Here is a 26,192-nt window from a genome sequence, read left to right as displayed (position 1 = left end):
CAGAAATTGACAGCATATTTTGCTGAGGGCTACGAATCAAATGATGCAAATAAGGGCAAATCAAGGTACCATATGTAGCTACATAACAGCAGAAGATATTTCCCATGTAGAAATGACTGAGCATTGTGAAACGGACGTTAAATGAAATAAACAAGGACCATTGTACTACTATTTCCATTAAGGAGGGTCTCAGTCAGCACCAGAAACTTTAACTGAATGAACTACCCCGTTAGTCCAGTCCTTAGCAACACAAACCCTCACATTTGTTTTAATCTACTGGGAGCAGAAATACTCCTCATCAATTAGATCTCTGCTCTCATTTCTCGGTTTAAATGCATGTCTAAAAAAACTCTAGAATTCCTTGCTAAGAAGCTCAATACCCTTGTGTAGGGGGTTGCAGATCACTTCATTTGTACAGCTCAGTATCATACACCCTGCTAGCATCATGAGTAACATAACCAAAACCTTCAATTTTGTGCCAATCTTTCAACCAAACATTGACTTCTGCTATACCAAGTACTTACCCTTGTTGTGCATTAATGACAGGTAAGACCTCTGAAAATATAAGCGGTACACCCTAACTGGTGAAGATCCTGGATCAAATTCTGAAAATACTTCTGTACAGGACACGCATCATTCTGTGAGAAATCATTTGTGCTATGGTGCACAGCAACATCGATATTTCACTCTTCACTAGCTTTCTTGGCAATATTTAAATTCTCACCTGACAGTAGTATCAGGTAAACACCTAACTTCTCTGAATAATTCCATGTGATTTCCTAAAGAAACAGCTCTTATGCCTTATACACACACGATCGGTTTTCCCAGTGGTAAAAACGCCGCCAGGAAAACCGAGGGGAAAACCAAAAACCTGCTTGGTAGTGTTTTCCCCCTACACACGGCCAGTTTTCCTGGCAGGAAAACTGCCATGAGAGCTTTGGTCGGGAAACCCGGCCGTGTGTATGCTCCACCACAGACTTTCCCAATAGAAAAACTGCCAGCTTAAAAAACGCCGGGAATCCCAGCGGGGAAAAAAGAAAACATGTTCTCATTTTTCCCGCAGGGGTTCCTGGCGGTTTTCCTGTCGGGGAAAATGCTATGGAGCATACACACGGCCGGTTTTCCCAGCCAAAAGCTTTCATGGAAGTTTTCCCGAAGGGAAAACCGGTCGTGTATACTCGGCATTACAATTAAATCACCAACAAGAAGGTGACCTCTCCTTTTAGAAGCCTTTACCACAATACTTGCCTGGTTTGCAACATCAGATACAAAAGTTACCATTGGCAAAACAATTTCTTCCTTAGGGTCCTCCTTCCTAGACACAGAAGGGTTGCCGTTCTCACAAACAGCTATGTTTACACCCATTGTTTCTGCTTCTAGCTCAGAAAGAACACTATACGGGATAAGCAGTGTCACACCAAAAGCTACTGTACATGTTTATGATCCACAGTCATCACTCTTCCAGAATCAACAGTTGCCCACACTGCTCTTCTCCACAATCTTTGAGGAAGAAGTGGCTTTTTGCAAGGTAGCTCAACAAAACAAATTGGCTTAGACAGCCTCCTGATCTCAGACTGAAGGTCACAAACCAAAGACTTTTGACAACCAATGTCACCACGTAGACTAGAAATCTGCATACAGATAGGACAGCAACCCAGTTGTACTACGAAAAACAAGTGGTAAGCAAGTATTTACATAGAATCAAACACATGTATTAAAGTGGAGTACCACCCAAAAATGGCCGCTTTTCAGAATCCTCCCCCCTCCGGTGTCACATTTGGCACCTTACAGGGGGGAGGGGGGAGCAGATACCTGTCTAATACAGGTATTTTGCTCCCACTTCTGGGAATAGATAGCCGAGCCACCCGCGGCTGTCTATGCCACGTCCGGCGCCTCCTCCATCCCCCCAATGTCTTCTGGGAGACACACAGGTCACAGAAGACAGCAGGGATCAGTGGGATCTCGCAGTGTGAGTCGCGCATGTGCAGTAGGGAACCAGGAAGTGAAGCTGCAAGGCTTCACTTCCTGATTCCCTTACCGAAGATGGCTGCGGCAGCACCTGAGAGCCAAGGGACAGATCGGCTTCAGGTGCCAAAAATTGTGGGTGCCCTGGATAGGTAAGTGTCCTTATTTTAAAAGTCAGCAGCTGCAGTATTTGTAGCTGCTGACTTTTTTTAAAAAATCGGCAGAACTCTGCTTTAACCAAAAATAGTAGGCTGTTTCCGAACTCGTTTTAAACTATGCAAGTTTGTCTGCTGCACTTATGTCCTGATGAACACACAATGAGTAAACTGAGTTACAAATCTTAAATACCACACTAATTAGACTATTAGCGCACCACTTTTAGACTTAATTTACACCTGGCATTTCCAGAACGCATGACAAAAGGTACAGAGAATGTGTGTTTTGCAGTATGTTTTGGAAACGTGCTGCAAATGCACATCGCGCTTGCTGTGCCGTTAATTGTTCATGGCGCCACAAGCATGGGTTGCAGCCGCACTTTTTGTCATGTGCCAAACACACTACAAATGCTCCATGCTTTGCTCTAAAAAAGGTTTTGGAGCTTCTTTGTTGTGGTTTTCATGTATAGGGCAGTCCATTCAAGTGAACGGGTTGCCCTATGCGTGGCAAGCAGGAAAGTGCAAAAAATGCACAAAAAAGCAAGCTGGAACAAGAACTCCTGCTATGCTCAGGTGTGAATGCAGCCTTATACAGTGGGTAAGATAAGTTTTGAACACGTCACCATTTTTCTAGGTAAATATATTTCTAAAGGTGCTGTTGACATGACATTTTCACCACGTCAGCAGCAACCCACACAATCCATACATATAAATAAACCAGAACAGATTAAGTTTTGTTTAATAAAACATAATGACACAGGGAAAGAGTATTGAACGTGCTAACTGTAATTTATTTAATAATTCTGTATAGAAAAACTACCCGCATTTATTGCTCAGGTGTAATTTTGGCCCATTTTTCCACACAGTCTATACATCGACACGATCACTTCATATTTGTGTTCTTTTGGGCACTCCCTTGTTTCAATTTATTTTAAATAAATGACCATAGGTGTCTGCCCATTTAGGATGTCCTTATCATTAGGCCTATAATATGGGTCCAGATGAGTGCATGAATAAAGCCTGCACAATTAACACAATTCCCCTATGGCGTCTTTTCTTTCCGGCCCCGGGGTGGAGATTAATCATAAGTCCAATAGGTATATTATTAATTTACGCTGGAATTGTGGCGGCTAACACCATTGATCTAGTACTCAATTAGAACTCCTGGTGTATAGTTCTCTATAGAGAGGAGATAGGGTATCGTGCTTTCGTGTTTTTGGGTACAGTTCCGGTTTTCCGTCGCTAGATGGCGATGGTTGGGGAGCCCTTATTCCTCTACAGAGAGGAGACAGTGTTTTTTCTGTTTGCAATTCAACTGGGTGCTCTCCCGGCCTCCCGTCGCTAGATGGCGGTGGATGTGAAGCGAAAGTATACGTGGCTTGTGCCAGGCCATCTATACACCGCAGCTTCACGTCTTCTCCCCCTTTCTGCATAGATCACATTCAATGCTATGGGAGTCGTTCGCTGTTTTTTTCATTTTATTTTATTTTATTTTTTGTGCAGGTTGGCCTGCCTGAGAAGGTAAGTCATCTGACTTTAGAATAGAGATTTTTTTAATGATGACAGTTGTGGTGCGGCGCCACACCAGTTACTGTGGGCTAACTTCCCATAGTTAAGATGGCGTCCACGCGGCCATCGCTTTGCAAATCACGGCGAGGTTAGCGTTATATATAGGGGTGAAGTACTGCTTAGCCCTACCCCCATTGAGAACGTCAGTTGATGACGAAACGCGTCTGGGAAGGACAGGCAGTATCGTCACCACGTTTTGAGGAGGAAGGGCTCCGTTTAAACTTGCCGGCCGGCTTGTTCTGATTTTAAACTGCATGCTGCTAAGCTGTTTTTACTGTGATGTTGTGTAAGTACCTTCCAACCGTACTTCATTAAATTTTTATGACCGAATTACGCTATGGTGCATTCCTCTTTTGTCTTCTAACTTTGCATACGGGAGAGTGTCATCTGGCGGGTTCCTGAGTGCTGCTTCCTCCATTGTGATCTGTCATCTGGTGGATTAAAGGCCGCGGCTGGGTTATAGCCAAATGCACAATTGGCTTACCCTCTGGTAAGCAGCCCCTTTTACTGGTGAAGGGATCACTTCAGACAATGCTTTTCCTCACGTAGTAGTGGTCTGCTAAGGTTTAATTACATGAGTTTGTCTGCTGGAGGATTCGGTTTAACCACAAATCTTTTCTGTGATAACATCTACTGTGGACTATTTATTTACCCATACGGACTGTTTTTCATTATTATAGGGGTTATCCCTTATGATCAAATAACTTTTTGGCGCAGCTTTATTTTGTTTTTCTTGCTGTATTGTGTATCACACGTCTGTCTGCAGCCTTTGTATTTTTGATTAGCGCAGTTTTTTTGTTTCCATTATACATCTTGAAAGTTCTGTGGGCCTCTTCTTTGAACTCTGATCTTTAGTTCTTCCTATAGATTATTTCTATTGGATTCAAGTCAGGTGATTGGCTTGGCTATTCTAGCAGCTTAATTTTCTTTCTATGAAACCAGTTAAGGCCCTGTACACACGACCGGTTTTCTCGGCAGAATTCAGCAAGAAACTCGATGGGAGACGTATTCTGCCGAGAAAACCGGTCGTGTGTACACTTTTCGCCGAGAAACCCGTCGGGAAACTCGTCGAGCCAAAAAGAGAGCATGTTCTCTATTTCCTCGTTGGGCAATGGGAACATTTGGCTCGACAAGTTTTCTGACAGCCGAACAAGGAACTCGACGAGCAAAACGATGTGTTTTGCCTGTCGAGTTTCTCGGTCGTGTGTACGGGGGGCCTATGAGTTTCCTTGGCTTTGTTTTTGGGATCATTATCTTGCTGAAATGTTCACCCTCGTTTCATCTTCATCATCCTGGTAGATGGCAGCAGGTTTTTATCAAGAATGTCTTGGTAAATTTTTCCATTCATCCTTCCTTTAAATAAATCAAGTTTGCCAGTACTGTATGCTGAAAAACAGCCCCACACCATGATGTTCCCACCTCCAAATCTCACTGTTGGTATGGAGGTGTTTTTGGGGTGATGTGAAGTGCCATTTGACCTCCAAACTTGGTGTGTATTATGGCATCCAAAGAGTTACATTTTGGTCTCATCTAACCAGACTACGTTCTCCCAGTATTTCACAGGCTTGTCTAAATGGTGTGCAGCAAACTTTAACCACTTAAGGACTGCCCCACGCAGATATACTGCGGCAGGGCAGCCCCCCTGCATGAAATCAAGTACCTGTACATGATTTCATGCACGGGTTCTGGGGCGTGCGTGCCAGTAACCCACCCCTGCTGTGATTGGACACAGTGGGAGCCAATCAGTGGGTCCAGTGGACGTGATGTCTGCCGGGACCCACCGATCGTTCTGAGGAGAGGCAGACTGCCTTTCTGCCAGTGGGGGAAATAGAGATCTTGTGTTTCTGCTAAGCAGAAATACGGATCTCTGTTTTCATTTAGTCAAAGCACATCCCCACAGTTAGAAAGCACCCCTAGGGACACATTTAAACCTTTGATTGCTCCTGATGTTAACCCCTTCTCTGCCAGCGTCATTTGTACAATGATAATGCGTTTTTTTTAGCACTGATCACTGTATTGGTGTCACTGGTCCCGCTAAAAATCTCTGATCGCCACCATTACTAGTTAAAAAAATAAAATAAAATTCCATAAATATATCCCAAAGTTTGTAGACGCTTATCGGGATTTTTCTTACCAAAAATATGTTGCAGAATACATACTGGCCTAAATTAATGAATACATTTGATTTTTTTTAAAAAATTTATAGCATAAAGTAAAAAAAATATACAGTATTTGCCGGTATATAAGGCGACCGGGTGTAAAAGACGACCCCCTAATTATACAGATTAAGATTTTTTTGCCTGTACTCACCGTATAAGATGACCCCCCTTCCGAAGCTTCCGATGCTTCATATTTCTTCCTTCTGGAGCCATATTCTTCTTCCTTCTTGCTGGAGCTGGAGCCATATTCTTCGTCCTTTTTGCTGGAGCTGGAGCCAATCACAGCGAGGGATGTATTCTATTAATGAATAAAAAGCCTGCTTGGATTGGTAGAGGCTGTAACATCATCAGCTCACGCCTCTCTGACTCTCAAAGCCAATCTGTATGTAGCCTGCTTGGATTGGCAAAGGTTGTTACTCCAATCCGAGCAAGCTCTGTAGTCATTTGAATACATTGCTCACTGGGATTGGCTAAGCGGTATATACTGTATGTAGCCGAAGCTACATACAGTATTACTGCACATCCAGCAGGCATCTGAGCAGCTGACCCGGCGTATAAGACGACCCATGCTTTTTGGCCAGTCTTTTCAAGTGTAAAAGGTAGTCTTATACGCCAGCAAATACAGTGTATGTATATATATATATATATATATATATATATATATATATATATATATATATATATATTTTTTTTTTTTTTTTTCAAAATTGTCAGTCTTATTTTGTATATAGTGGAAAAACGAAAAACTGCAGAGGTGATCAAATACCACCAAAAGAAAGCTCTATGTACAGGAAAAAAAAGGACACCAATTTTATTTGGGTACAACGTCACTGTAGCGGTACTTTGCCTGCAGTTAGGCCTTGCTTCCCATTGATTTCAATGGGCAGGGGCGGTGGAGGAGCGGTGTACACACCGCTCCTTCACTGCTCAAAAGATGCTGCTTGCAGGAGTTTTTTTAATGTCCTGCCAGCGCATCACCTCAGTGTGAAAGCCCTCAGTCTTTCACACTGAGACTGCAGGGGAGGGGTCGTTTTTTAGGAGCTTTACATGCGCTATTTTTAGCCCCAAATCGCCTAAAAAACGCCCCAGTGTGAAAATCATCCATACCAAGTACAAACCGAAAGTGTAGACTCAGGGGAAAGAAACAATTATGAAGAATAACTGAAGGCCAGTGCTGGGGGATTTACCTGTTTCTTCCCTGATGGTTATTTCATTCTCATTCTAATGAAACAAACTCTAGCCTGTGTAATGTGTTGACCAAACTCCTTCTTCTGACAACAGGAAAATTATTTGATGAAGGAATACAATTCATTTTGTTAATGTCTACATATAGGATGAGACTGTAATAAATGTATTATGTTTGATACTGAATATTCAGGTATTGATCAACTGTTATCTATGGTTTTTAATCTATGGTTTATTAAATATGCTCCAGTGGTTGGATGCCCCCTGATGTCATCAAGACCAAACAAGAGCCCATAGCCCTACATTACATGTGAGGATGTGAAGAGACAGTCCACTGTAGAGTAGAGGGGAGCATACCTCCCAACTTTTTGAGATGGGAATGAGGGACACCTATCACCAAAAGTATGCAGCCATAGGACACACCCCTTGCCATGCCCCCATAAAGGAGAATTGTACAACAATCAAGTTTGGTTGAACCCACAAGTGCTTTTTAACCACTACTATTCCTTTATATTGGCTTTTGGAATTTACAGATGCAGCAATGTAGAAGTCAGGTGAAAAGTTTAGAGCTGAAAAACACTTTTTATAGATAAAAAGTAATTTTTTTTATACATCTATATACCCTGTTTCTCCGAAAATAAGCCCTACCCCAAAAATAAGACCTAGCATGAGTTTCTGGAATGGCTCCAATATAAGCCCTACCCCAAAAATAAACCCTAGTTTTAAGTCCTTGTAAAAACATGTAATCCGTTCTGTAAAAAGATTATATAATGTGCAGTGTGTCTCCCTTTTGTAACTTTATTGTGGAAAATACCTTATTTACAGCACTGCTGGGCGCTCACGTGACCCGCCGGAGCTCTTCTCCTCTCCTCCAGGCTGATGTCAGCTGTTTTTTTTTTTTCAATAAAACTTTATTAAGCCCCTACCCACTGCAGTACTCAGAGTGGGGCTGACGTCATTGGGGATCTTGGCCCCTCCCTCTGCAGTATTTGGAGTAGGGAAGAAGAGCTCCAGTGGGTCACGTGAGCGGCAAGCGGCACTGTAAATAAGGTATTTTCCCCAATAATGTTACACAAGGAGACACACTGCACATGATATCATCTTTTTACAGAGTAGAATACATCATTTTATAAGGTCTTTAAACAAAGGTTTATTTTTGGGATTACAGAATTTCACAATGCTGACTCCAGAGCTGACAGGGGGAGAAACTTTTTTGTACATGCCATAAATAAATAAGACATCCCCTGAAAATAAGCCCTAGTGTGTTTTTTGTAGCCAGAATTAATATAAGACCCGGTCTTACTTTCGGGGAAACACGGTAGATCAGACCAAAATGAGGGACAAATGAGGAGGAACGAGGGACAGAGGGACAATGCTCCAAATCAGGGACAGTCCCTCAAAATCAGGGACAGTTGGGAGCTATGGGAGAGTGTCAGCTGCCAGGGAAGTCGAGAATCGGGTAAGTAAAAGCACTTTTCGCAGGCCCCTAGACATAACTGAGCGTTTAACAGTTGTAGGGTATTGCATTTTTGTCATCCCTGGAGATGGGCTTTAAGGTTTCAATCAGAAAAAGCAAGCTTCCAGTTAATCAGTGCTGTGCCCTTAGCTAACCGTCAAGTGTTCTGAAATTTCTTTGTCATGCGGTCATTTATTTTTCTTTGAAGGCCAGTGGTGCAGTGCTAGTCAAATCCACCGTGAACAAAAAAGTGACCCATGAAATCAATGCACAAAAACAGTACACAGCAGGTACAGAAATGGCCAAAACTCTGATGCAGGGCCTCAATCCTTAACCAGTTGGGGTGCAAGTCTCCTGACATGGTCAAGGTTCTGCATGCAAAACATAACCAAAGAGAATTCCTAGCTCAACTCGCCAGCCAATCTACTACCAACCAAATTATCCTGTCTAACGGTTTGCATTAAAAAAAAGGGTTTATTTAGCACAAATTTGCAAATACATGCGTAATTTGCAGAGTTGCTCCAAGCAACCCCAATATTTCTGCAGTCCTAACTCTTGTAAATTTATGAGAGCCTCCACAATGGAAGCACATGCATTCTCATTGATAGTTAGAGGGCACCCTCCTTTAGGGCACACTGGACACCTAACACATAGCACAATGGCAGCAAAGGCCAGTTGTTTGTTACTGATGTAATATTGGTGAGGGGACTCACTGGACACCTTTACTGCCATTGTGATATGTACTGGGTGTCCAGTCTGTCTCAGTGCCTTTAAGGAGGGCTGGGCTACCTCCAGGCACACCTGCCCTCTATAAAACTGTGGCGGCTGGTCGGCAAGCAGTTAAGCACAAGTTCTAGTTGACACCTTTCCAATTTGTAGCAAATTTGCGTGGCAAGTCTCTAGCAAGAGAAAAGTTGCAGTGGTGAGTCTACAGCAAGAGCTCTGTAAGGCCTCGTACACACGACCGGATCTGTCCGTTGGGATTTATCCGCGGATCAGTTCCAGCAGACAAATCCGGTCGTGTGTACAGCCTAGCGGACATTTTTCGGCAGAGATTTCTCCAGCCAACGGTTTTCAAGCGGATAAAAATTTCTTAGCATGCTAAGAAATCTATCTGCTGGAAACCTGTCCGTTGGACTGATCCGGTCGTCTGTACAGACTCACCGGATAAGACCAAGCGATCCCCATCCCTTGCATGCTTTGAAGTGATTCGACGCATGCGTGGAAGTATTTACCTTCCAGGGTCGCGCACGTCGCCACGTCATCGTCGCGGCGGCGGCGCGGCACGTCACCGCGTATGTTTTCCGCAAGGATTTTGATCTGATGGTGTGTACAGCCCATCAGATCAAAATCGGGAGCATAAATGTCCGCTGGAAACGGTCCGGCGGACCGTTTCCAATGGATATCCTCTAGTCTGTACGAGGCCTAAGTCTACCGCATGAACATTTAACCACAATGACCCCTGTGGTGGGATGACTATTGCACAACATAACTGAAACAGAACTTGCAACTGACTTGCAGAATGTTTGCAGAGAAATTTGATCTGGAGTCATACAATGCGGACTTTCTGCAATTGTGCAACAAACTTGAGAAGCCTGACAAGTCTAGCAATAGGTTAGCAGGTCATTTTCAAACTTCAAGCACAATTACTTTCTATCTGGGTAGGGAAGGAAAGAAAAGCGCTGGCTACCAGGGAAGTGGAGGATCGTGAAGTAAAATACATTTTTGAAGCCCCCTAGACATAACCAAGCATTTAATCCTTGCAGTGCGGAGGCAGCCCCACTAAAAAGGAGCATTTTTGTCCTCCTTGGAGTTGGGCTTTAAAGCGGAGTTCCGGACACAATTTCACTTTTAAAATATAAATACCCCTGTAATACACAAGCTTAATGTATTCTAGTAAAGTTAGTCTGTAAACTAAGGTCCGTTTTGTTAGGTTGTTACAGCATTTAGACACTTTATAAAATATAAATTGACTGGGGCCATCTTAAGTGTGGGCATCATGAAGCCAGACTGTATGACTTCCTGGATTTCAGCCTTTCAGATCTCGCACATGCTCAGTGCTGCACAAGCAGTGTCAGATCAGGTTTCAGCACCTGTGCTGTCCAAGTCACATGATTCTTTGAGACTGGGGAGTGCACAGACTCCTGGAAAGTTACACCCACTACATTCCCAGGAGTCTGTGCGGTGTAGGTTAGGAAGCATTAAGCACCTAGGTGCAGGAAGTTGGAAGATTAACTATTCTGCCTAGCAACAACACTTTGAAGGCATCTAAAAATAAAAAAAGGACTAATGACATTTTTTTTTAAAACTACTGATGTAATGTTATATTTATGGGTGGAACTCCACTTTAAGGTTTCAGTCAGACAAAGCAAGGTTCCAGAAAGCCCTGCGCCCTTAGCTAACACATAGTGTTATAGAATTTCCTTGTCATGTGTTAAACATTTGTAAAACAAATGCAATAGCATAAATCAAATAGAAATGCTATAGATAGTAAAAAAAACATGAAAAGCTTATGGTTTCTCTGGAAATCATTCCACAAGTCACTTTTGACCCAAAGAGATGCTGCAAGCAATAAATCATTCATGTAGTCTTTAACCACTTGAGACCCGCGCTATTGACAAAAGACGTCAACAGCGCGGCTCTCAGGTGCCAAGTGGACGTCTTTGGACGTCTTTTAAAGTGCATTACCCGCGCGCGCCTCTGGGGGGCGCGCAGCGGGTAAACACTGTCCCGGCGCATCGCCGAAGAGCCGATGCGTGTACCTGGCGGCCGTGATGTCCGCTGGGTACACGCGATCGTCGGTAACACAGCAGGGATGTGGAGCTCTGTGTGTAAACACAGAGCTCCACATGCTGTCAGAGGAGAGGAGACCGATCTGTGTCCCTTGTACAGCATCGGTCACCTCCCCTAGTCACCCCCCTCCCCCCACACAGTTAGAACACACCCAGGATACACATTTAACCCCTTCCTCACCCCCTAGTGTTAACCCCTTCCCTTCCAGTGACATTTATACAGTAATTAGTGCATTTTTATAGCACTGATCGCTGCATAAATGTGAATGGTCCCAAATTTGTGTCAAAAGTGTCTGATACGTCCGCCGCAATATCGCAGTCCCAATAAAAATCGCAGATCGCCGCCATTACTAGTAAAAAAATAATAATAAAAAAAATGATAATTCTGTTCCCCATTTTGTAGGCGCTATAACTTTTGCGCAAACCAGTCGCTTATTGCGATTTTTTTTTTTTTTTTTTTACAAAAATACGTCGAAAAATACGTATCGGCCTTAACTGAGAAAAAAAAATATATTTTTTTTAAAAGAATTGGGATATTTATTATAGCAACAAGTAAAACATATATATTTTTCTTAAAAATTGTCGCTCTTTTTTTGTTTATAGCGCAAAAAATAAGGTGATCAAATACCACCAAAATAAAGCTCTATTTGTGGGGAAAAAAGGACGTCAATTTTGTTTGGGAGCCACGTCGCACGACCGCGCAAATGTCAGTTAAAGCGACGCAGTGCCGGAAGCTGAAATTTCACCTGGGAACGAAGGGGGTTTATGTGCCCAGTAAGCAAGTGGTTAAGGGACAATTCAAGTTATGTAAAAACTGTCCACCCGTTTTCAGTGCAAAAGTATAGTGATGATGATGGGAAACAAGTTTTTCCACTATTTGAATATAATTTACATTCTTTTACATCGCTCCTACAGCCAGTTCTAGAAAGTCTTTCACTGTGGGGAAATTCTGAAGCTATACTGAATCCTCTATTAAAATGTCCCCACATATGCTGCTGATCTCGCTGCTCTCTTTGATTTTCCTAGGTAAGTGGTGTACCACGTAGCATTCATTACTGAAGACAGAAAGTTCTATTGTATTTATTTGTTTCGTGTAAGTCAAAATTTAAAGATACACTCAGTTGCCTAGTATATTCATATAATATCTGTAATTTTGCCAGGTTACCTGTGCCTCCAGCAGGTGCCATTGTGAGCTCTGTAGGGAAAACAGGCAATTAACAGAGTTAGAATTTTTTTGGAATCAGCGCTGTTTAAGGTGATTCCGCGGCTCTATACTACCCAGAAAATAAATCCACACATCATTATTTCAGGCAGATGAATGCAACCCTTAATGCCAGGCTTGTTAACTCAAGATCAATATACAAAAATGCACTAAGTGTTCATTTGTATTTTTGTTGTGAACACAACTTAATATAGTAGTGTGTGTGGTTATACAGTACATGTGTCTATACTGTTCTTTTGTCACTCATTAGTATTTAAAGTATATGTAGTATGTGGTAGTGAGTATGAGCTACTGCAAAGAACTTGGTCAAACCTGTTGCCTTGTTCTGCATTAGCAAAGCTCAGGTACAGTTTTAAAAAAATTGCCTTCTAAAGCTCTATTGGGGTGAGGTTTTATATCTAGCAAATTTGTATTTTATTTTGAGTGCTTTTAAGTGCTTTTAAGTGCTGCTGATCCTATCTTTTCATATGCATTTTCTATATTTGTTCAGTAATGTAAAGCCCCGTAAACGACCAGTTTTCCTACCAGGAAAACTGCCAAGGGAGCTTTTGGCCAGGAAAACCGGACGTGTGTATTCTTCCTAGCAGTTTTCCCATCAGGAAAACAGACGAGAGTTGCGACAGGAAAATAGAGAACCTGCTCTCTATTTTCCCGTCTGGATTCTCAGCGCTTTTTTTGCTGCCAGATTTACTAATACTCTATGGGAAACACTGCGAGGCAGTGCCCACGGAGCATACACACGGCCGGGATTCCCGGCCAAAGCTCAATGGCAGTTTTCCTGCCCTCGGTTTCATGGCGGACTTTTTACCACTGTGAAAACCGAGCATGTGTACAGGGCTTAAGAGTTTTTTCACGTACGGATATAAATGGGAGATGCACATATGAACCTCTGAAAATAGAAGATACAGCAGTTGCTATTGCTGACTTGTTTTTAACCACTTAAGCCTCGGACCAATATGCTGCCTAAAGACCCAAGGTGTTTTTACAGTTCGGGACTGCGTCGCTTTAACAGCCAATTGCGCGGTCGTGCGACGTGGCTCCCAAACAAAATTGGCGTCCTTTTTTCCCCACAAATAGAGCTTTCTTTTGGTGGTATTTGATCACATCTGCGGTTTTTAGTTTTTGCGCTATAAACAAAAATAGAGCGACAATTTTGAAAAAAATGCAATATTTTTTACTTTTTGCTGTAATAAATATCCCCCAAAAACATATATAAAAAAAATTTTTGTCCTCAGTTTAGGCCGATACGTATTCTTCTACCTATTTTTGGTAAAAAAAAATCGCAATAATCGTTTATCGGTTGGTGTGCGCAAAATTTATAGCGTTTACAAAATAGGGGATAGTTTTATTGCATTTTTTTTTTTTTTTTTTTTTTTTACTACTAATGGCGGCGATCAGCGATTTTTTTCGTGACTGCGACATTATGGCGGACACTTCGGACAATTTTGACACATTTTTGGGACCATTGTCATTTTCACAGCAAAAAATGCATTTAAATTGCATTGTGAAAATGACAGTTGCAGTTTGGGAGTTAAACACAGGGGGCGCTGTAACATTTAGTGTTCACTTTGTGTGTGTTTACAACTTATGGGGGGTGTGGCTGTAGGACTGACATCATCGATCGAGTCTCCCTAATAAAAGGGATCACTCGATCGATGCGCCGCCACAGTGAAGCACGGGGAAGCCGTGTTTACATACGGCTCTCCCCGTTCTTCAGCTCCGGTGAGCGATCGCGACGGGGAGGCTATAAACGAATAGCTGCGCTGTTGTCCCGGATCGCTCCCCGAGGCTTACCGACTGGCGCATGTACCGGGGGGGGTCCCGATCGGACCCCCGACCCACGTCAAGCAGAGGACATGTGCCTGTCCGTGCCATTCTGCTGACGTATATTTACATGAGGAGGTGTATTGCTAGGAAAAAATCTTTTCTTTGGCTAGAATTGGGTGCTCAACCGGTGGCCCGCGGGCCATGAGCCTTTTGATGTGGCCCTCGACCTCCTGCTCTGGGATGATGGATCGGCAAGCCCAGATTGTGGGTTGTCGACCCACCATCCCAGAGCATAAAACTGGATGGAGCCATTGCCAAAAGAAGGAAAGTGGTTGCAGAGAAAGCAGGTGCTGCATGAGTCAATGTTTCTTCTATAGCACTGGCTCCTGCCCCAGGCGTGCAAATGCATTTGTTATCACTCCACCTGGGACAGGAAGCTTTATAATAGCCAACAATGCCAGAAGAAATTTAAAGATAAAAGTTAAAGTGGATGTAAACCCTCACATATACCCAGTGAAGTGAACAGCCTCAGATGATACACAGAGATTAAACAAATCTCCCTACATACGTTTTACGTGAATACCTGCTGTCTTCAGCTTTATATATTCTTTAGAACGCTCAGATTGTGTTCAAGATTTTCTCTTCCTGTTCAGCACTGAAAGTGAAGTCTGGGCACACAGCCAAGACAGCTGATTGGAGAAAAGGCACACACCCCCACTCCACAAAGGCAGAGACTCTCAGAGCTGTTCAGTGAATAGTTTAGCTCTCTGCCACGGGACTTAGTGCCTTGGGGAGAGATAAGAAAACACTATAGATATATGTACCCAGCTCAAATTTCATGAATCAGGTAACATCTACTTTAAGTTTATTAACCACTTGCTGCTGTCAACGGTGCACCCGAATTGCCGCTCCCGTGGGGGCGCACAGTGCGGCTGTGACCAATTACAACCCGTCACATGTAAACAAGGAAGTGCCTGTAATCGGCGCTCCTTGCCTCACACTGACAGAGAGTGTGGCGAGGAGAGATGATCAGCGGCACATCCTCGCAGGGGACCGATGATCAGTGCCCTGATTACATTAGAGAGCCACCAGTGCCAGCAACCATTGCCCACCAGTGCCAGCATTTAATGCCCACTGGTGCCCACCAGAGCCAACAATCAGTGCCCACCACAGCCAGAAATCAGTGCCTATTAGTGATGCCAGTCAGTGCTGGCTTTTAGTGCCACCTATCAGTGATGCCCATCAACTCCCATCAGCAAAGCCCATCAATGCTCATCAGTGCCCATTAGTGCTGCCCATCAGTGCCGATTATTAATGCCACCTATCAGTGCCCACCAGTGCTGGCTATCATGGCCCTTCAGTGCCACCTATGAGTGCCCACCAGTTCCACCTATTAATGCCCACCAGTGCCTTTTATCAGTGCTGCCTATCAGTGCCACCCATCAGTGCCCATAAATGCAGAAGTGCCTCCTCATTAGTGCCACATAATCAGTGCCCATAGGTGCCGCCTCATCAGTGCCCATAGGTGCCACCTCATCAGTGCCCATCAGTGCACATCAGTGAAGGAGAAAAATTAAAAACAAAAAAGTTTTACAATGGGCATATACTTCATAAGCACTTTAAAAAAACAAGGGTTATTAGTTTTTTTTTTACATTGATCCGCAGATGCAGTGCAGAGCATCTGTGGCTTTCCTGTGGGTGCAGCTGCACTGGGCCATAGACTTCTATTCTATCTTGCGTGTTTAGCGCAGTTTCTGAAATGCAAGAGTTTTGGTGCGCTTTCAAAAAGTGAACCACACCTGCAAGACAGAACAGAAGTCTATGGCAAAGCACAGCTAACCCACAGGAAAGCCGCAGGTGCATTGTGCTGCACCCATGGGGCGGATAAACAGCAGCGGATCAATGTAAAATCAGCTTTAGGGCCCTTTCACACAGGCTTTCCGATCAGGTCCACCTGTCAGTTTTTCAGGTGGACCTGATCGGATGCTCCATTTACTCCTATGGAGCGGCGGGTTTGTCAGCGGTGTCAGCGCCGCTATATCTGATCGAATCCTGTCCATGAAATCCAGACGGATGGTGACCCTTTTTTCCATACATCTGGAGGATCGGATTGGATGGGATCGGATTAAATCCGGCAAGCGGTCCGTTTTCCTCCGATCTCCCCAGCACAGCACAGAGAGCAGAGACCTTTCATCCACCTGTTCAGCGGGGATCAGCGCATCAATTCCCCAGCTGAGCGCTTTCAACAGCTCTAGTAGGCCAGCTAACCTTGTGCAGCTAACAACCGTCACGTGCGATAAATTACTGCATGGGAAAATGTGGTAGTTACCGAACAATCGGAAAAATTCTGTATTTTACAACCGGTTTACCGCATGTGTTATTTTACCGCATTTTATTTGCCGTTATTTAACTCTTTTAATGAATTGACCCCATTGTCTATTACAGGAGCTCTCCTAATTTTCGGAGATATCTTCTAACTTTCTAAAGTCAGCAAATGAAGGGAAATTTCCCCAATAGTACACAGATAGCAAATACTCTAACTAAAACTAAAAAACAAGTTTTGGGTATACATACACTTTAACCACTTGCCAACTGCCTAACGCACTTATATGTCAGCAGAATGGCACGGGAAGGCAAAACAATGTGAAGGTACGTTGCTTCAAATCTGCCACCTAGCGAGCACGTGTGCCGTGACTGCAGGACCCGCAGACTCGATGTCCGCCAGTGTCCTGCAATTGTGTCATGGAGAGGCAGAGCGGGGGGATGCCTTTGTAAACAAGGCATCTCCCTGTTCTGCCTTGTGACAGGACAGAGATCTACTGCTCCCTGTCATCGGGAGCAGTGATCAGTGTTGTGTCACTGGTAGCCCTTCCCCCCACAGTTAGAATCACTCCCTAGGACACACTTAACCCCTTTCTCGCCCCCTAGTGGTAAACCCCTTCACTGCCAGTGTCTTTTACACAGCAATTAGTGCATTTTTATAGCACTGTTCGCTGTATAAATGACAATGGTCCCAAAATATTGTCAAGTGTCCTATGTGTCCGCAGCAATATCGCAGTCACGATAAAAATTGCTGATGGCCGCCATTACTAGTAAAAAATAATAATAAAAATGCCATAAAACTATACCCTATTTTGTCGACGCTATTAGCTGGATTCACGTAGATGTGCCTAACGTTAGGCAGGCGCAGCGTATCTCATATACGCTACGCCGCCGTAAGTTAGAGAGGCAAGTGCTGTATTCACAAAGCACTTGCGTCCTAAGTTACGGTGGCGTAGCGTAAATGTGCTGGCCTAAGCGCGCCTAATTCAAATTGTGAAGAGGTGGGCGTGTTTTATGCTAATGAATCTTGACCCGACGTGATTGACATTTTTTTAGCGGCTGGCTCAAATAGACAGCTAAGATACGACGGCGCAGTCGGTCGTATCTTAGCTTGATTTAAGTGTATCTCAATTTGAGAATACACTTAAATATACGACGGCGCAGATTCAGAGTTACGATTGCGTATCTACTGATACGCCAGCGTAACTCTCTCTGAATCTGGCTATATAACTTTTGCGCAAACCAATCAATACATGCTTATTGTGATTTTTATTACCAAAAACATGTAGAAGAATACATATCAGCCTAAACTGAGCAAAACATTTTTTTTATATATATTTTAGGCATATTTATTATAGCAAAAAAAATTCAAAATTGTCGCTCTTTTTTTGTTTATTGCACAAAAAATTAAAAAACGCAGAGGTGATCAAATACCACCAAAAGAAAGCTCTATTTGTGGGGAAAAAAGGACGTCAATTTTGTTTGGGTGCCACGTCGCATGACCGCGCAATTGTCAGTTAAAGCAACGCAGTGCCGAATCGCAAAAAGTGGTCCGGTCATTGGGCAGCCAAATCATCCGGGGCTGAGGTGGTTAAGGTACAGGTTCAGTGGCGGTCTCCTGATCATGGCTTTACTACCTAGAGGGGCAGTGACCCGGATTAATCAGGCCGCTAGCGAAGTCTAAATATGTTAAACTTCTACCCTGCATACTAGTTTTAGTTTAACGTATCACTAGGTAATAAAGATCAGGATAACAGTCTTGGTGCCTGAAACTCTAAAAATAAGCCAGCAATGGCAGCTCCCATATGTTTTTCCGAACAGGTACTCTTCATATGCTAGCTAGGGTCTGCACAGAACGTTCCCTAAAATGTTCTTAATTCTTGCTGGGCAGCCTGGGGCCCTTTTTTACCTGCAGACTCGATTACTGGGAATGGGGGGATTGAATTGCAGAGGGCTGTAATGACAATGATCTCTATTAATCTTACATAACAATTCTCCAGTCTCTGAGGCCTCGTACACACGACCGAGAAACTCGACGGGCGAAACACATCGTTTTCCTCGTCGAGTTCCTTGTTAGGCTGTCGAGAAACTCGACAAGCCAATTTTCTCCATTCCCGTCAAGGAAATAGAGAACATGCTCTCTTTTTGGCTCGTCGAGTTTCTCGACAGTTTCCTCGACGAAAATGTACACACGACCGGTTTCCTCGGCAAAAAAATATCTCCCAGCAAGTTTCTTGCTGGTTTTTGCCGAGAAACTCGGTCCAGTGTGTACGAGGCCTGACAGTCTCTGTAGCATTACATATGATGAGTATTATGTGTGGCCCTTTGGTGATTAGAGGGGCCACAGTTGAGACCCTATAATCCATAATTTTATATCTACTGATCTAAATTATGTGGATTTTTTTTTCTTCACAGATAAAGTCTGGTGTCAGCCTGACTGTAGTTTCCAGAATCTGTTGCAATCATTAGACCTAACAAGTGCCTCAAAGGTGCGTCCAGTGAGGAATTGGAAAAATAAATCCATTGTGACCATTGACATGACCTTATACACCATCGTAGATATGGTAAGATCTTCATAAGTTTCCGTGTGTTTTTAATCAAATTCATACAATAACTTTATTTTTGCAAACAAATAACTATTATGTCAAATCCCTTGAAGGTGAGGCCTGGGGATGGGGTACCTAGTCTGGGACAGATAAAATACTTCTTGATGTTGTAAACCGTCTTGTATGTTGTATTTGGGTTAACAATAATAAAATAAGACAGTTTCTATAGGCTTTGACATTCAGGCAAAATAGCAGTGGATATTTGCATAGTATTACAATATGGAAAGTTTGAGAGGCAATCTGGGTTTAAATGGTTCACCGTGATTACAATATAGCAGTTGGATTGGGCCTGTGTTAATGGTGGATGGTTTCTACTGGAGCGGTGGCAGGATTCCGCATATGGAGGCAGCACCCAGTTTCTGCTGCAAAGTACCCAAAATTACTAATCCAGACACTGAAATGTTCCTTCTGCAGCGCTACCCCTGAAGGAGCCACTGGACTTTGGGCCTATTTCCCCCACACATCACCCCCAGCCAGGCAAAAAGGAATTTTCCACATACCCCAATTGGCTCAAGAAACAGTCCAGGGTTTTTTTTTTTGGGGGGGGTTTATTTTGGGAACAAAGAACTTGGATAGGGATTGGATAAAGATTGAGGGTACACAGGATGCCCCAAAAACAAAGAATCTTGTAAACTCCCAACAAACGAATAGGGAACTGTTAAAGTCTCTGGTTGCTAAAGTCCAACTTAACTATGCTGCACACCAGTGGGAGTAGTGGTGCAGCTAAAATCAATGTTGAAGAGTCACCTCCTGGCTGTTTTGCACAGCACCTGGCTGCTCTAGACCCAAAGTAGAGATATTGGAGTGCCCCTGGCTGTCTTGCACTGCTTCTAGGTCCCAATCACATGTGGTATTGTGCTACGCTGTCTTCTCTGTTGCTTTGGGTGTGATGACTGGTGTTTGCTCACTCAGTCCCTTTGAGTAGCTCCTAGAATACAGAAAGCTGATGTACTGGCCTCTTTGCTGGCTTGTAGTCTGCAGCTAGGCCTAGTAATGTCCTGGAGCTTTCATTCTCTCTCTCTTCTCTTGCTCTCTTTCTTCTGCCCCAAGGGGCCGTGCCCCCAGCACAGGGGGCACCTCCAGATAGGTGGACCCTGGACTCTGCTGAGAGATTTACAAGCTTCTGGGTATTTATGGGTTGTCTCCCCACCTTCTGCGCCGCCTCCCCAGGAATTGGTGGAAACTCCATATATATGCAGGCTGCAGCCTTTGTCCCTCCACCCACTATGTTCTGGAAATATCCAAAGTTTCAGAAGACAGGGAGATTACAGAGTCACAGCCTTTGAGGCGCTGCACAGTCTTCAAACACAAATAACTCTTGCTTCTCTGTCTACAGAGGAGCCAAACTAAACTTAACCTACAATAGCAACAGTGAGGGTGATACACTTCTGCACAGGCATCATCCCCATCCCACTGACCCTATTTCACAGGAACTTCTCCCTGCACTATACACACTCCCTAACAACGGGGTCTTTATCCCTCATGCAGGGCCAATGCTAGGGTCACAGGCTCCTGGGTGCAGAAATATTTCTCGCGCCCCACATGGACGTGGTCATTTTACTAACTCCCCCCCTTTTACAAATGTTTCTATGGCAATGATTCAACCACAGAAATGCTCCCCCACAAAGTGTTCATTAACCTGGGATCCTACATGATCTCTTAACAATAAACAAAATACAGGAAGAGTAGCAGAGTACTTTATTGGGACCTAGAGGGGGGCCTCTCTGATGGACACAGAGAGGGCTTCTGTTAGAGAGTCTGTTAGGAAGAGCCCACAGACATACTACAGACATGATACAGGAGATGGTCAGAGACTGCAGACATAGTACAGGAGACGGTCAGAGACTGTAGACATGATATAGAAGACGGCCAGAGACCTCAGACATAGTACAGGAGATGGTCCATTAGATCCCTTTCACACTGGAGGCATTTTTCAGGCGTTAAAAATAGCGCCTGAAATAAGCCTCATCTGCTTCTAAAGCACCCCTAACCATTGAAATCAATGGGCAATGCTTGCAAAGCACTTCGGCACTGGCGCCTTTGAACCCTTTATTTGGCTGCTAGTGGGGGTTAAATGTACCTGTAAAATGACAATAAAGCGCCGCTAAAACTAGCAGCGCTTTACCGCCGAAGTCCCCGCACTGTCAGTGTGAAAGGGCTCTCGTTACATCTCATTATACATAACATCTGTAGATGGACTACTGAGGCACAGGAATGGGCAGGGGCTGTGTATCCTATGCAATCTATCATGCCATAAAACATCTAGCGCAGGGGCAGCTCAGAGCACATGTAAAGGGATGTTGGGGATGCCACAGCACACTGAACAATGTAACTCACCTTGGTTCTCTCTCTGTGCAGCCCGAGATAGAGATGGGAGGGAGAGGCATTCCAACTGGAGTTGGTGGAGACAGTGCGGGATCCAAGACTCCCAGTGTGAGGAATTCATTTCTGCACATTAGCACTCAGCAGCCACTGAAAACTAGAACCCTTATGTCAGGAAGAGGAGCGGACCCTCCCCTGAGCACTGCCAGGCTGGACAGGCTGCCCTATGCTCACACATTAGTTCTGGACATACACACACCTATGCTCAGAACACTAGTTCTGGACAAACAAGGAGAGAAGGAGGGATGGGAGAACCCCAACCTCTGCAGGAGCCTGGGTGCAAAGCACCCTGTGCACCCTGACTAGGATCTGCCCTGCCCTCATGTACCACTCACTCCAGACATGCCCATATAATGTGAGAACCCTAATTTATAAGGTCTCACACCAAGATCGTTGAGAGGGGTCCCAAGAATTTTCAGCATTTCCGGCTGTTCGAAAAAAGATGAATCATCTATGACCACACTGAACCCAGGTATGTTTGCTTTCATCCCTAGTTGTCTGTGCTGAAAGTAATAGCTGGTAGAGCAAATAACAATTTATAGCTTATATTGGATTGAGTTCACAGTCTTTGTCTTTATCTCACTATTGTCATTCCTATAACAATGATCAAATCTTATTTGTTTCAGGATATGAGTATGCAAACTGCTACAACCTTTGTCTGGTTATACATGGTAAGGTCTTATTGATTAAGCCAAGTAATTGTAATATTTTTTTTTTAGATATACATGGAAAAGAAATCAGTTTTGTTTTATATCAATCAATGAAGCTTGGGAGCCGCTGTATTCTTATTTATGGCAGTAAAGTGGTACAGTACTTTGTACTCAAAAGAATGATGTGGTAAAGCCATACTGATTCATGTGAATTGCAAATTATAATTGCAGAATTCCACCCTTTGCAAAAATGTTTTAATAAATATATATATATATATATATATATATATATATATATATATATATATATATATATATATATAATTTATGTATTGATTTATTTATGGTCGAAGCAGATATGAACCACATAACCATGGGACAAGTCTTACAACATAACATAGGTCTGAGGTGTGCCTTGGTCTGCTGGTCAGAATGCCAAATACCCAAGATAAGTAATGGATGATTGTGGAGTCAAATGTGCTGAGGAGTGCCCTGAAAAAGGAGATGGGAGGGAGGGTATCGCGCACTGGAACCAACAAAGACCACAGGTGAGTGGTCTGCTTAAATCCCCCAAGGACTCCTCCCATAAATTCAGGCCACCATATTGGCCTTCATTTATTTATATATGTGTATATATATATATATATATATATATATATACACAGTGGGGATCGAAAGTTCGGGCACCCCAGGTAAAAATTTGTATTAATGTGCATAACGTAGCAAAGAAAAAGATGGAAAAATCTCCAAAAGGCATCAAATTACAGATTAGACATTCTTATAATATGTCAAGAAAAGTTAGATTTTATTTCCATCATTTACACTTTCAAAATGACAGAAAACAAAAAAATGGCGTCTGCAAAAGTTTGGGCACCCTGCAGAGTTAATATCTTGTACTGCCCCCTTTGGCAAGTATCACAGCTTGTAAACACTTTTTGTAGCTAGCCAAGAGTCTTTCAATTCTTGTTTGAGGTATCTTTGCCCATTCTTCCTTACAAAAGTCTTCCAGTTCTTTGAGATTTCTGGGCTGTCTGTCACGCACTGCTCTTTTAAGGTCTATCCGTAGATTTTCAATTATGTTAAGCTCAGGAGATAGTGGGCGAATAGTGTCGCAAAATTAGCGGCAAAGCGCCGCTAAAAATAGCGGTGCTTTACCGCCACCGCCACTGCACCTCCCGCCCTATCAGGGGTGCAGACATCCCCAAAAAATTAGCAGATGATACTTATTTGCAAATTAAGAAAATTGTTTATTTAACATTGGGTGGTGTTTGTGGGGTCCCTAACACACATTCATACATATTAGCAATGCTGTATCCTGGCCTATTGGCATGGTTATATTTTCTTAGTCCTCTCAATAAAATTATCCAAAATTTGTGCTTAAAGTAGAACTATAATCAACACTTTTTTCTTTCATTTTGGATAGAGGAGGGAGGGTTATAGCCCCTGTCAGTTTATTTTGTAGCATCCCTGTCCAATTGGGGAGATTTGCCTTCACTTCCTGCCCCATAGCCAAACAGGAAGTGAGAGAAAAACTATGCAAATTAAGGGAATCCTGTGTGTGTCCCCTAAAAAATTTCTAGGTGTGTCCTAAAAAAACAGGGTGTGGCCTTAACAGGAAGGGTGGGTCATTTTTATATTAGGAGGTGCAGAAGTTTAGTCAGGCCTAGGGCAGCACAAAACCTAAATATACTACTGCATATTAGGGCTTATTTAGACAGGATCCGATTTACAGCATGTTTTTCGATTGTGGGAGGAAACCCACGCAGGCACAGGGAGAACATGCAAACTCCAGGCAGATGGTGTCACGGGCGGGATTCGAACCAGCGACCCTTTTTGCTGCTAGGTGAAAGTACTATCCACTACACCACTGTGCTCAACGAACATGATCGCGGCTGAAAGGATGAGATCAGTGTTTTTTTTCCCATCTCATGCTTTCCAGCCTGGAGGACAGATGTAGGGTCTTATTGACCCCGCCTCTCTCCATAAAGAGGACCTGTCACACACTAGTCCTATTACAAGGGATGTTTACATTCCTTGTAATAGGAATAAAAGTGATCCAAAAAAAAAAAAGGGACAAAAAATGAAAAATATTACATAAAAAAAAACGAAAAAAATTAAAACGCCCCTGTCCCTAGTAGCTCGCACTCAGAAGCGAACACGCATGTAAGTCCCGCCCACATATGTAAACTCCGTTCAAACCACACATGTGAGGTATTGACGCGTGCGTTAGAGCGAGAGCACTAATTTTAGCACTAGACCTCCTCTGTAACTCTGAACTGGTAACCTGTAAAAAAAATTCAAGCGTCGCCTATGGAGATTTGTAAGTCCCGAGTTTTGGCGCCATTCCATGAGTGTGTGCAGTAATAAAGCGTGACAAGTTAGGTATCTATTTACTCGGTGTAACATCGTCTTTCACATTATCCCTAAAAATTGGTCTAACTTTACTGCTTTGTTATTTTTAAATTCATGAAACCGTTTATTTTTTGGCCAAAAAAAAAAAAAGGCGTTTGAAAAATGATTGAGCAAATACTGTTGGAAATAAAATAAAAAATGACCCCCACTTTATTCCCTAGGGTGTCTGCTAAAAAAAAAATATAATGTTTGGGGGTTCTGAGTAATTTCCCAGGAACAAAATATAATTTTTACATGAAGGAGAGAAGTGCCAGAATATGCGCGGTATGGAAGTGGTTAAGGTGAAACAATAAAAGTGAAATATTCCTTTAAATTTCATACAGGGGGGAGGGGGGTAAAACATGCCTGTGAAGTAGTGCATGTTTCCCGTGCTTAGAACTGTCCCTGTACAAGATGTCATTTCTGAAGTGAAAAAAAGGTAATTTAAAAGTAATCATGGCTATAAAGAATACAGTCATTGCTCATTAAAAAATAAATAAAAAAGCGTGGGGGTCCCCCCAAATTCAATTACCAGGCCCTTCAGGTCTGGTATGGATATTAAGGGGGAACCCCGCCGTAAAAAACAAAACAAAAAAAAACGTGCGGGTCCCCCCAAATATCCATACCAGGCCCTTCAGGTCTGGTGTGGATTTTAAGGGGAACTCCACCCCAAATAAAAAAAAATGGCGTGGAGTCTCCCCAAAAATCCACACCAGACCCTTATCCGAGCACTTTAACCTGGCCGGCCGCAGAAAAGAGGGGGGGGACAGAGTGCGGCCCCCCTCTCCTGAACCGTACCAGGCCACATGCCCTCAACATGGGGAGGATGTCCCCATGTTGATGGGGACAAGGGCCTCATCCCCACAACCCTTGACGGTGGTTGTGGGGGTCTGCGGGCGGGGGGCTTATTGAAATCTGGAAGACCCCTTTAACAAAGGGGACCCCCAGATCCCGGCCCCCCCCTGTGTGAAATGGTAATGGGGTACATTGTACCTCTACCATTTCACCAAAAAAAAGTGTCACAAATGTAAAAAATTACAATAGCCGGTATTTGACAATTCCTTTATTAATATCTTCTTTCCGAGCTTCTTCTTCTTCTTCTTCCTTCTTCTTCTTTTCTTCTTTCATTCGGGTTTCTTCCTCCATCTTCTTCTTCCTCTGCTTCTTTCTTGGGTCTTCTCGTCCGCATCTTGACCGGAGTCTTCTTCCATCTTCTTCTCCTTCCGTTGGCCTTCTCGTCCCGCATCTTCTTCTTCTTCCCTGGACGCTGCGCTTGAAATTGAAGTCCCTGCCGTTTGCCGCTCCTGTGACCCCGCCCCCCTCTGAAGCCACGGGTAAACTCATAAGAAAGTCTGCGTGTGGTATATGTGCGCAGGGTCACAGGAGCGTCACATAGCGGGAACTTCTTCTTCCCCGGATGCTGTGCTTGGAAATTGAATTCCCCGCCGTGTGACGCTCATGTGACCCTGCCCCCCTCTGACGCACATGTACCACACGGGGACATTCTTATGAGTTTACCTGTGGCTTCAGAGGGGGGCGGGGTCCCAGGAGCGGCACACGGCGGGGAATTC

The 26,192-nt window shown here is 43.6% G+C and overlaps 1 protein-coding gene across 1 annotated transcript in view; it reads left to right on the top strand.

The window, feature by feature from the left end:
* Window positions 1-12,186: 12,186 nt before the first annotated feature.
* Window positions 12,187-26,192, top strand: part of LOC120917643 (5-hydroxytryptamine receptor 3A-like) — a 53,345-nt gene continuing 39,339 nt past the window's right edge. The window contains exons 1-3 of the mRNA XM_040329091.1: window positions 12,187-12,307; window positions 19,008-19,156; window positions 22,207-22,251. Coding sequence (XP_040185025.1) covers window positions 12,259-12,307; window positions 19,008-19,156; window positions 22,207-22,251 — 243 coding nt within the window. The 5' untranslated portion in view covers window positions 12,187-12,258. The remainder of the gene's footprint in view (window positions 12,308-19,007; window positions 19,157-22,206; window positions 22,252-26,192) is intronic.

This window comes from Rana temporaria, chromosome 11, assembly GCF_905171775.1.
Source record: "Rana temporaria chromosome 11, aRanTem1.1, whole genome shotgun sequence".
Taxonomy (NCBI): Eukaryota; Metazoa; Chordata; class Amphibia; order Anura; family Ranidae; genus Rana; species Rana temporaria.
The sequence above is the reverse complement of the archived record's forward strand: the minus strand, read 5'-3'. Positions and strand labels throughout refer to the sequence as shown.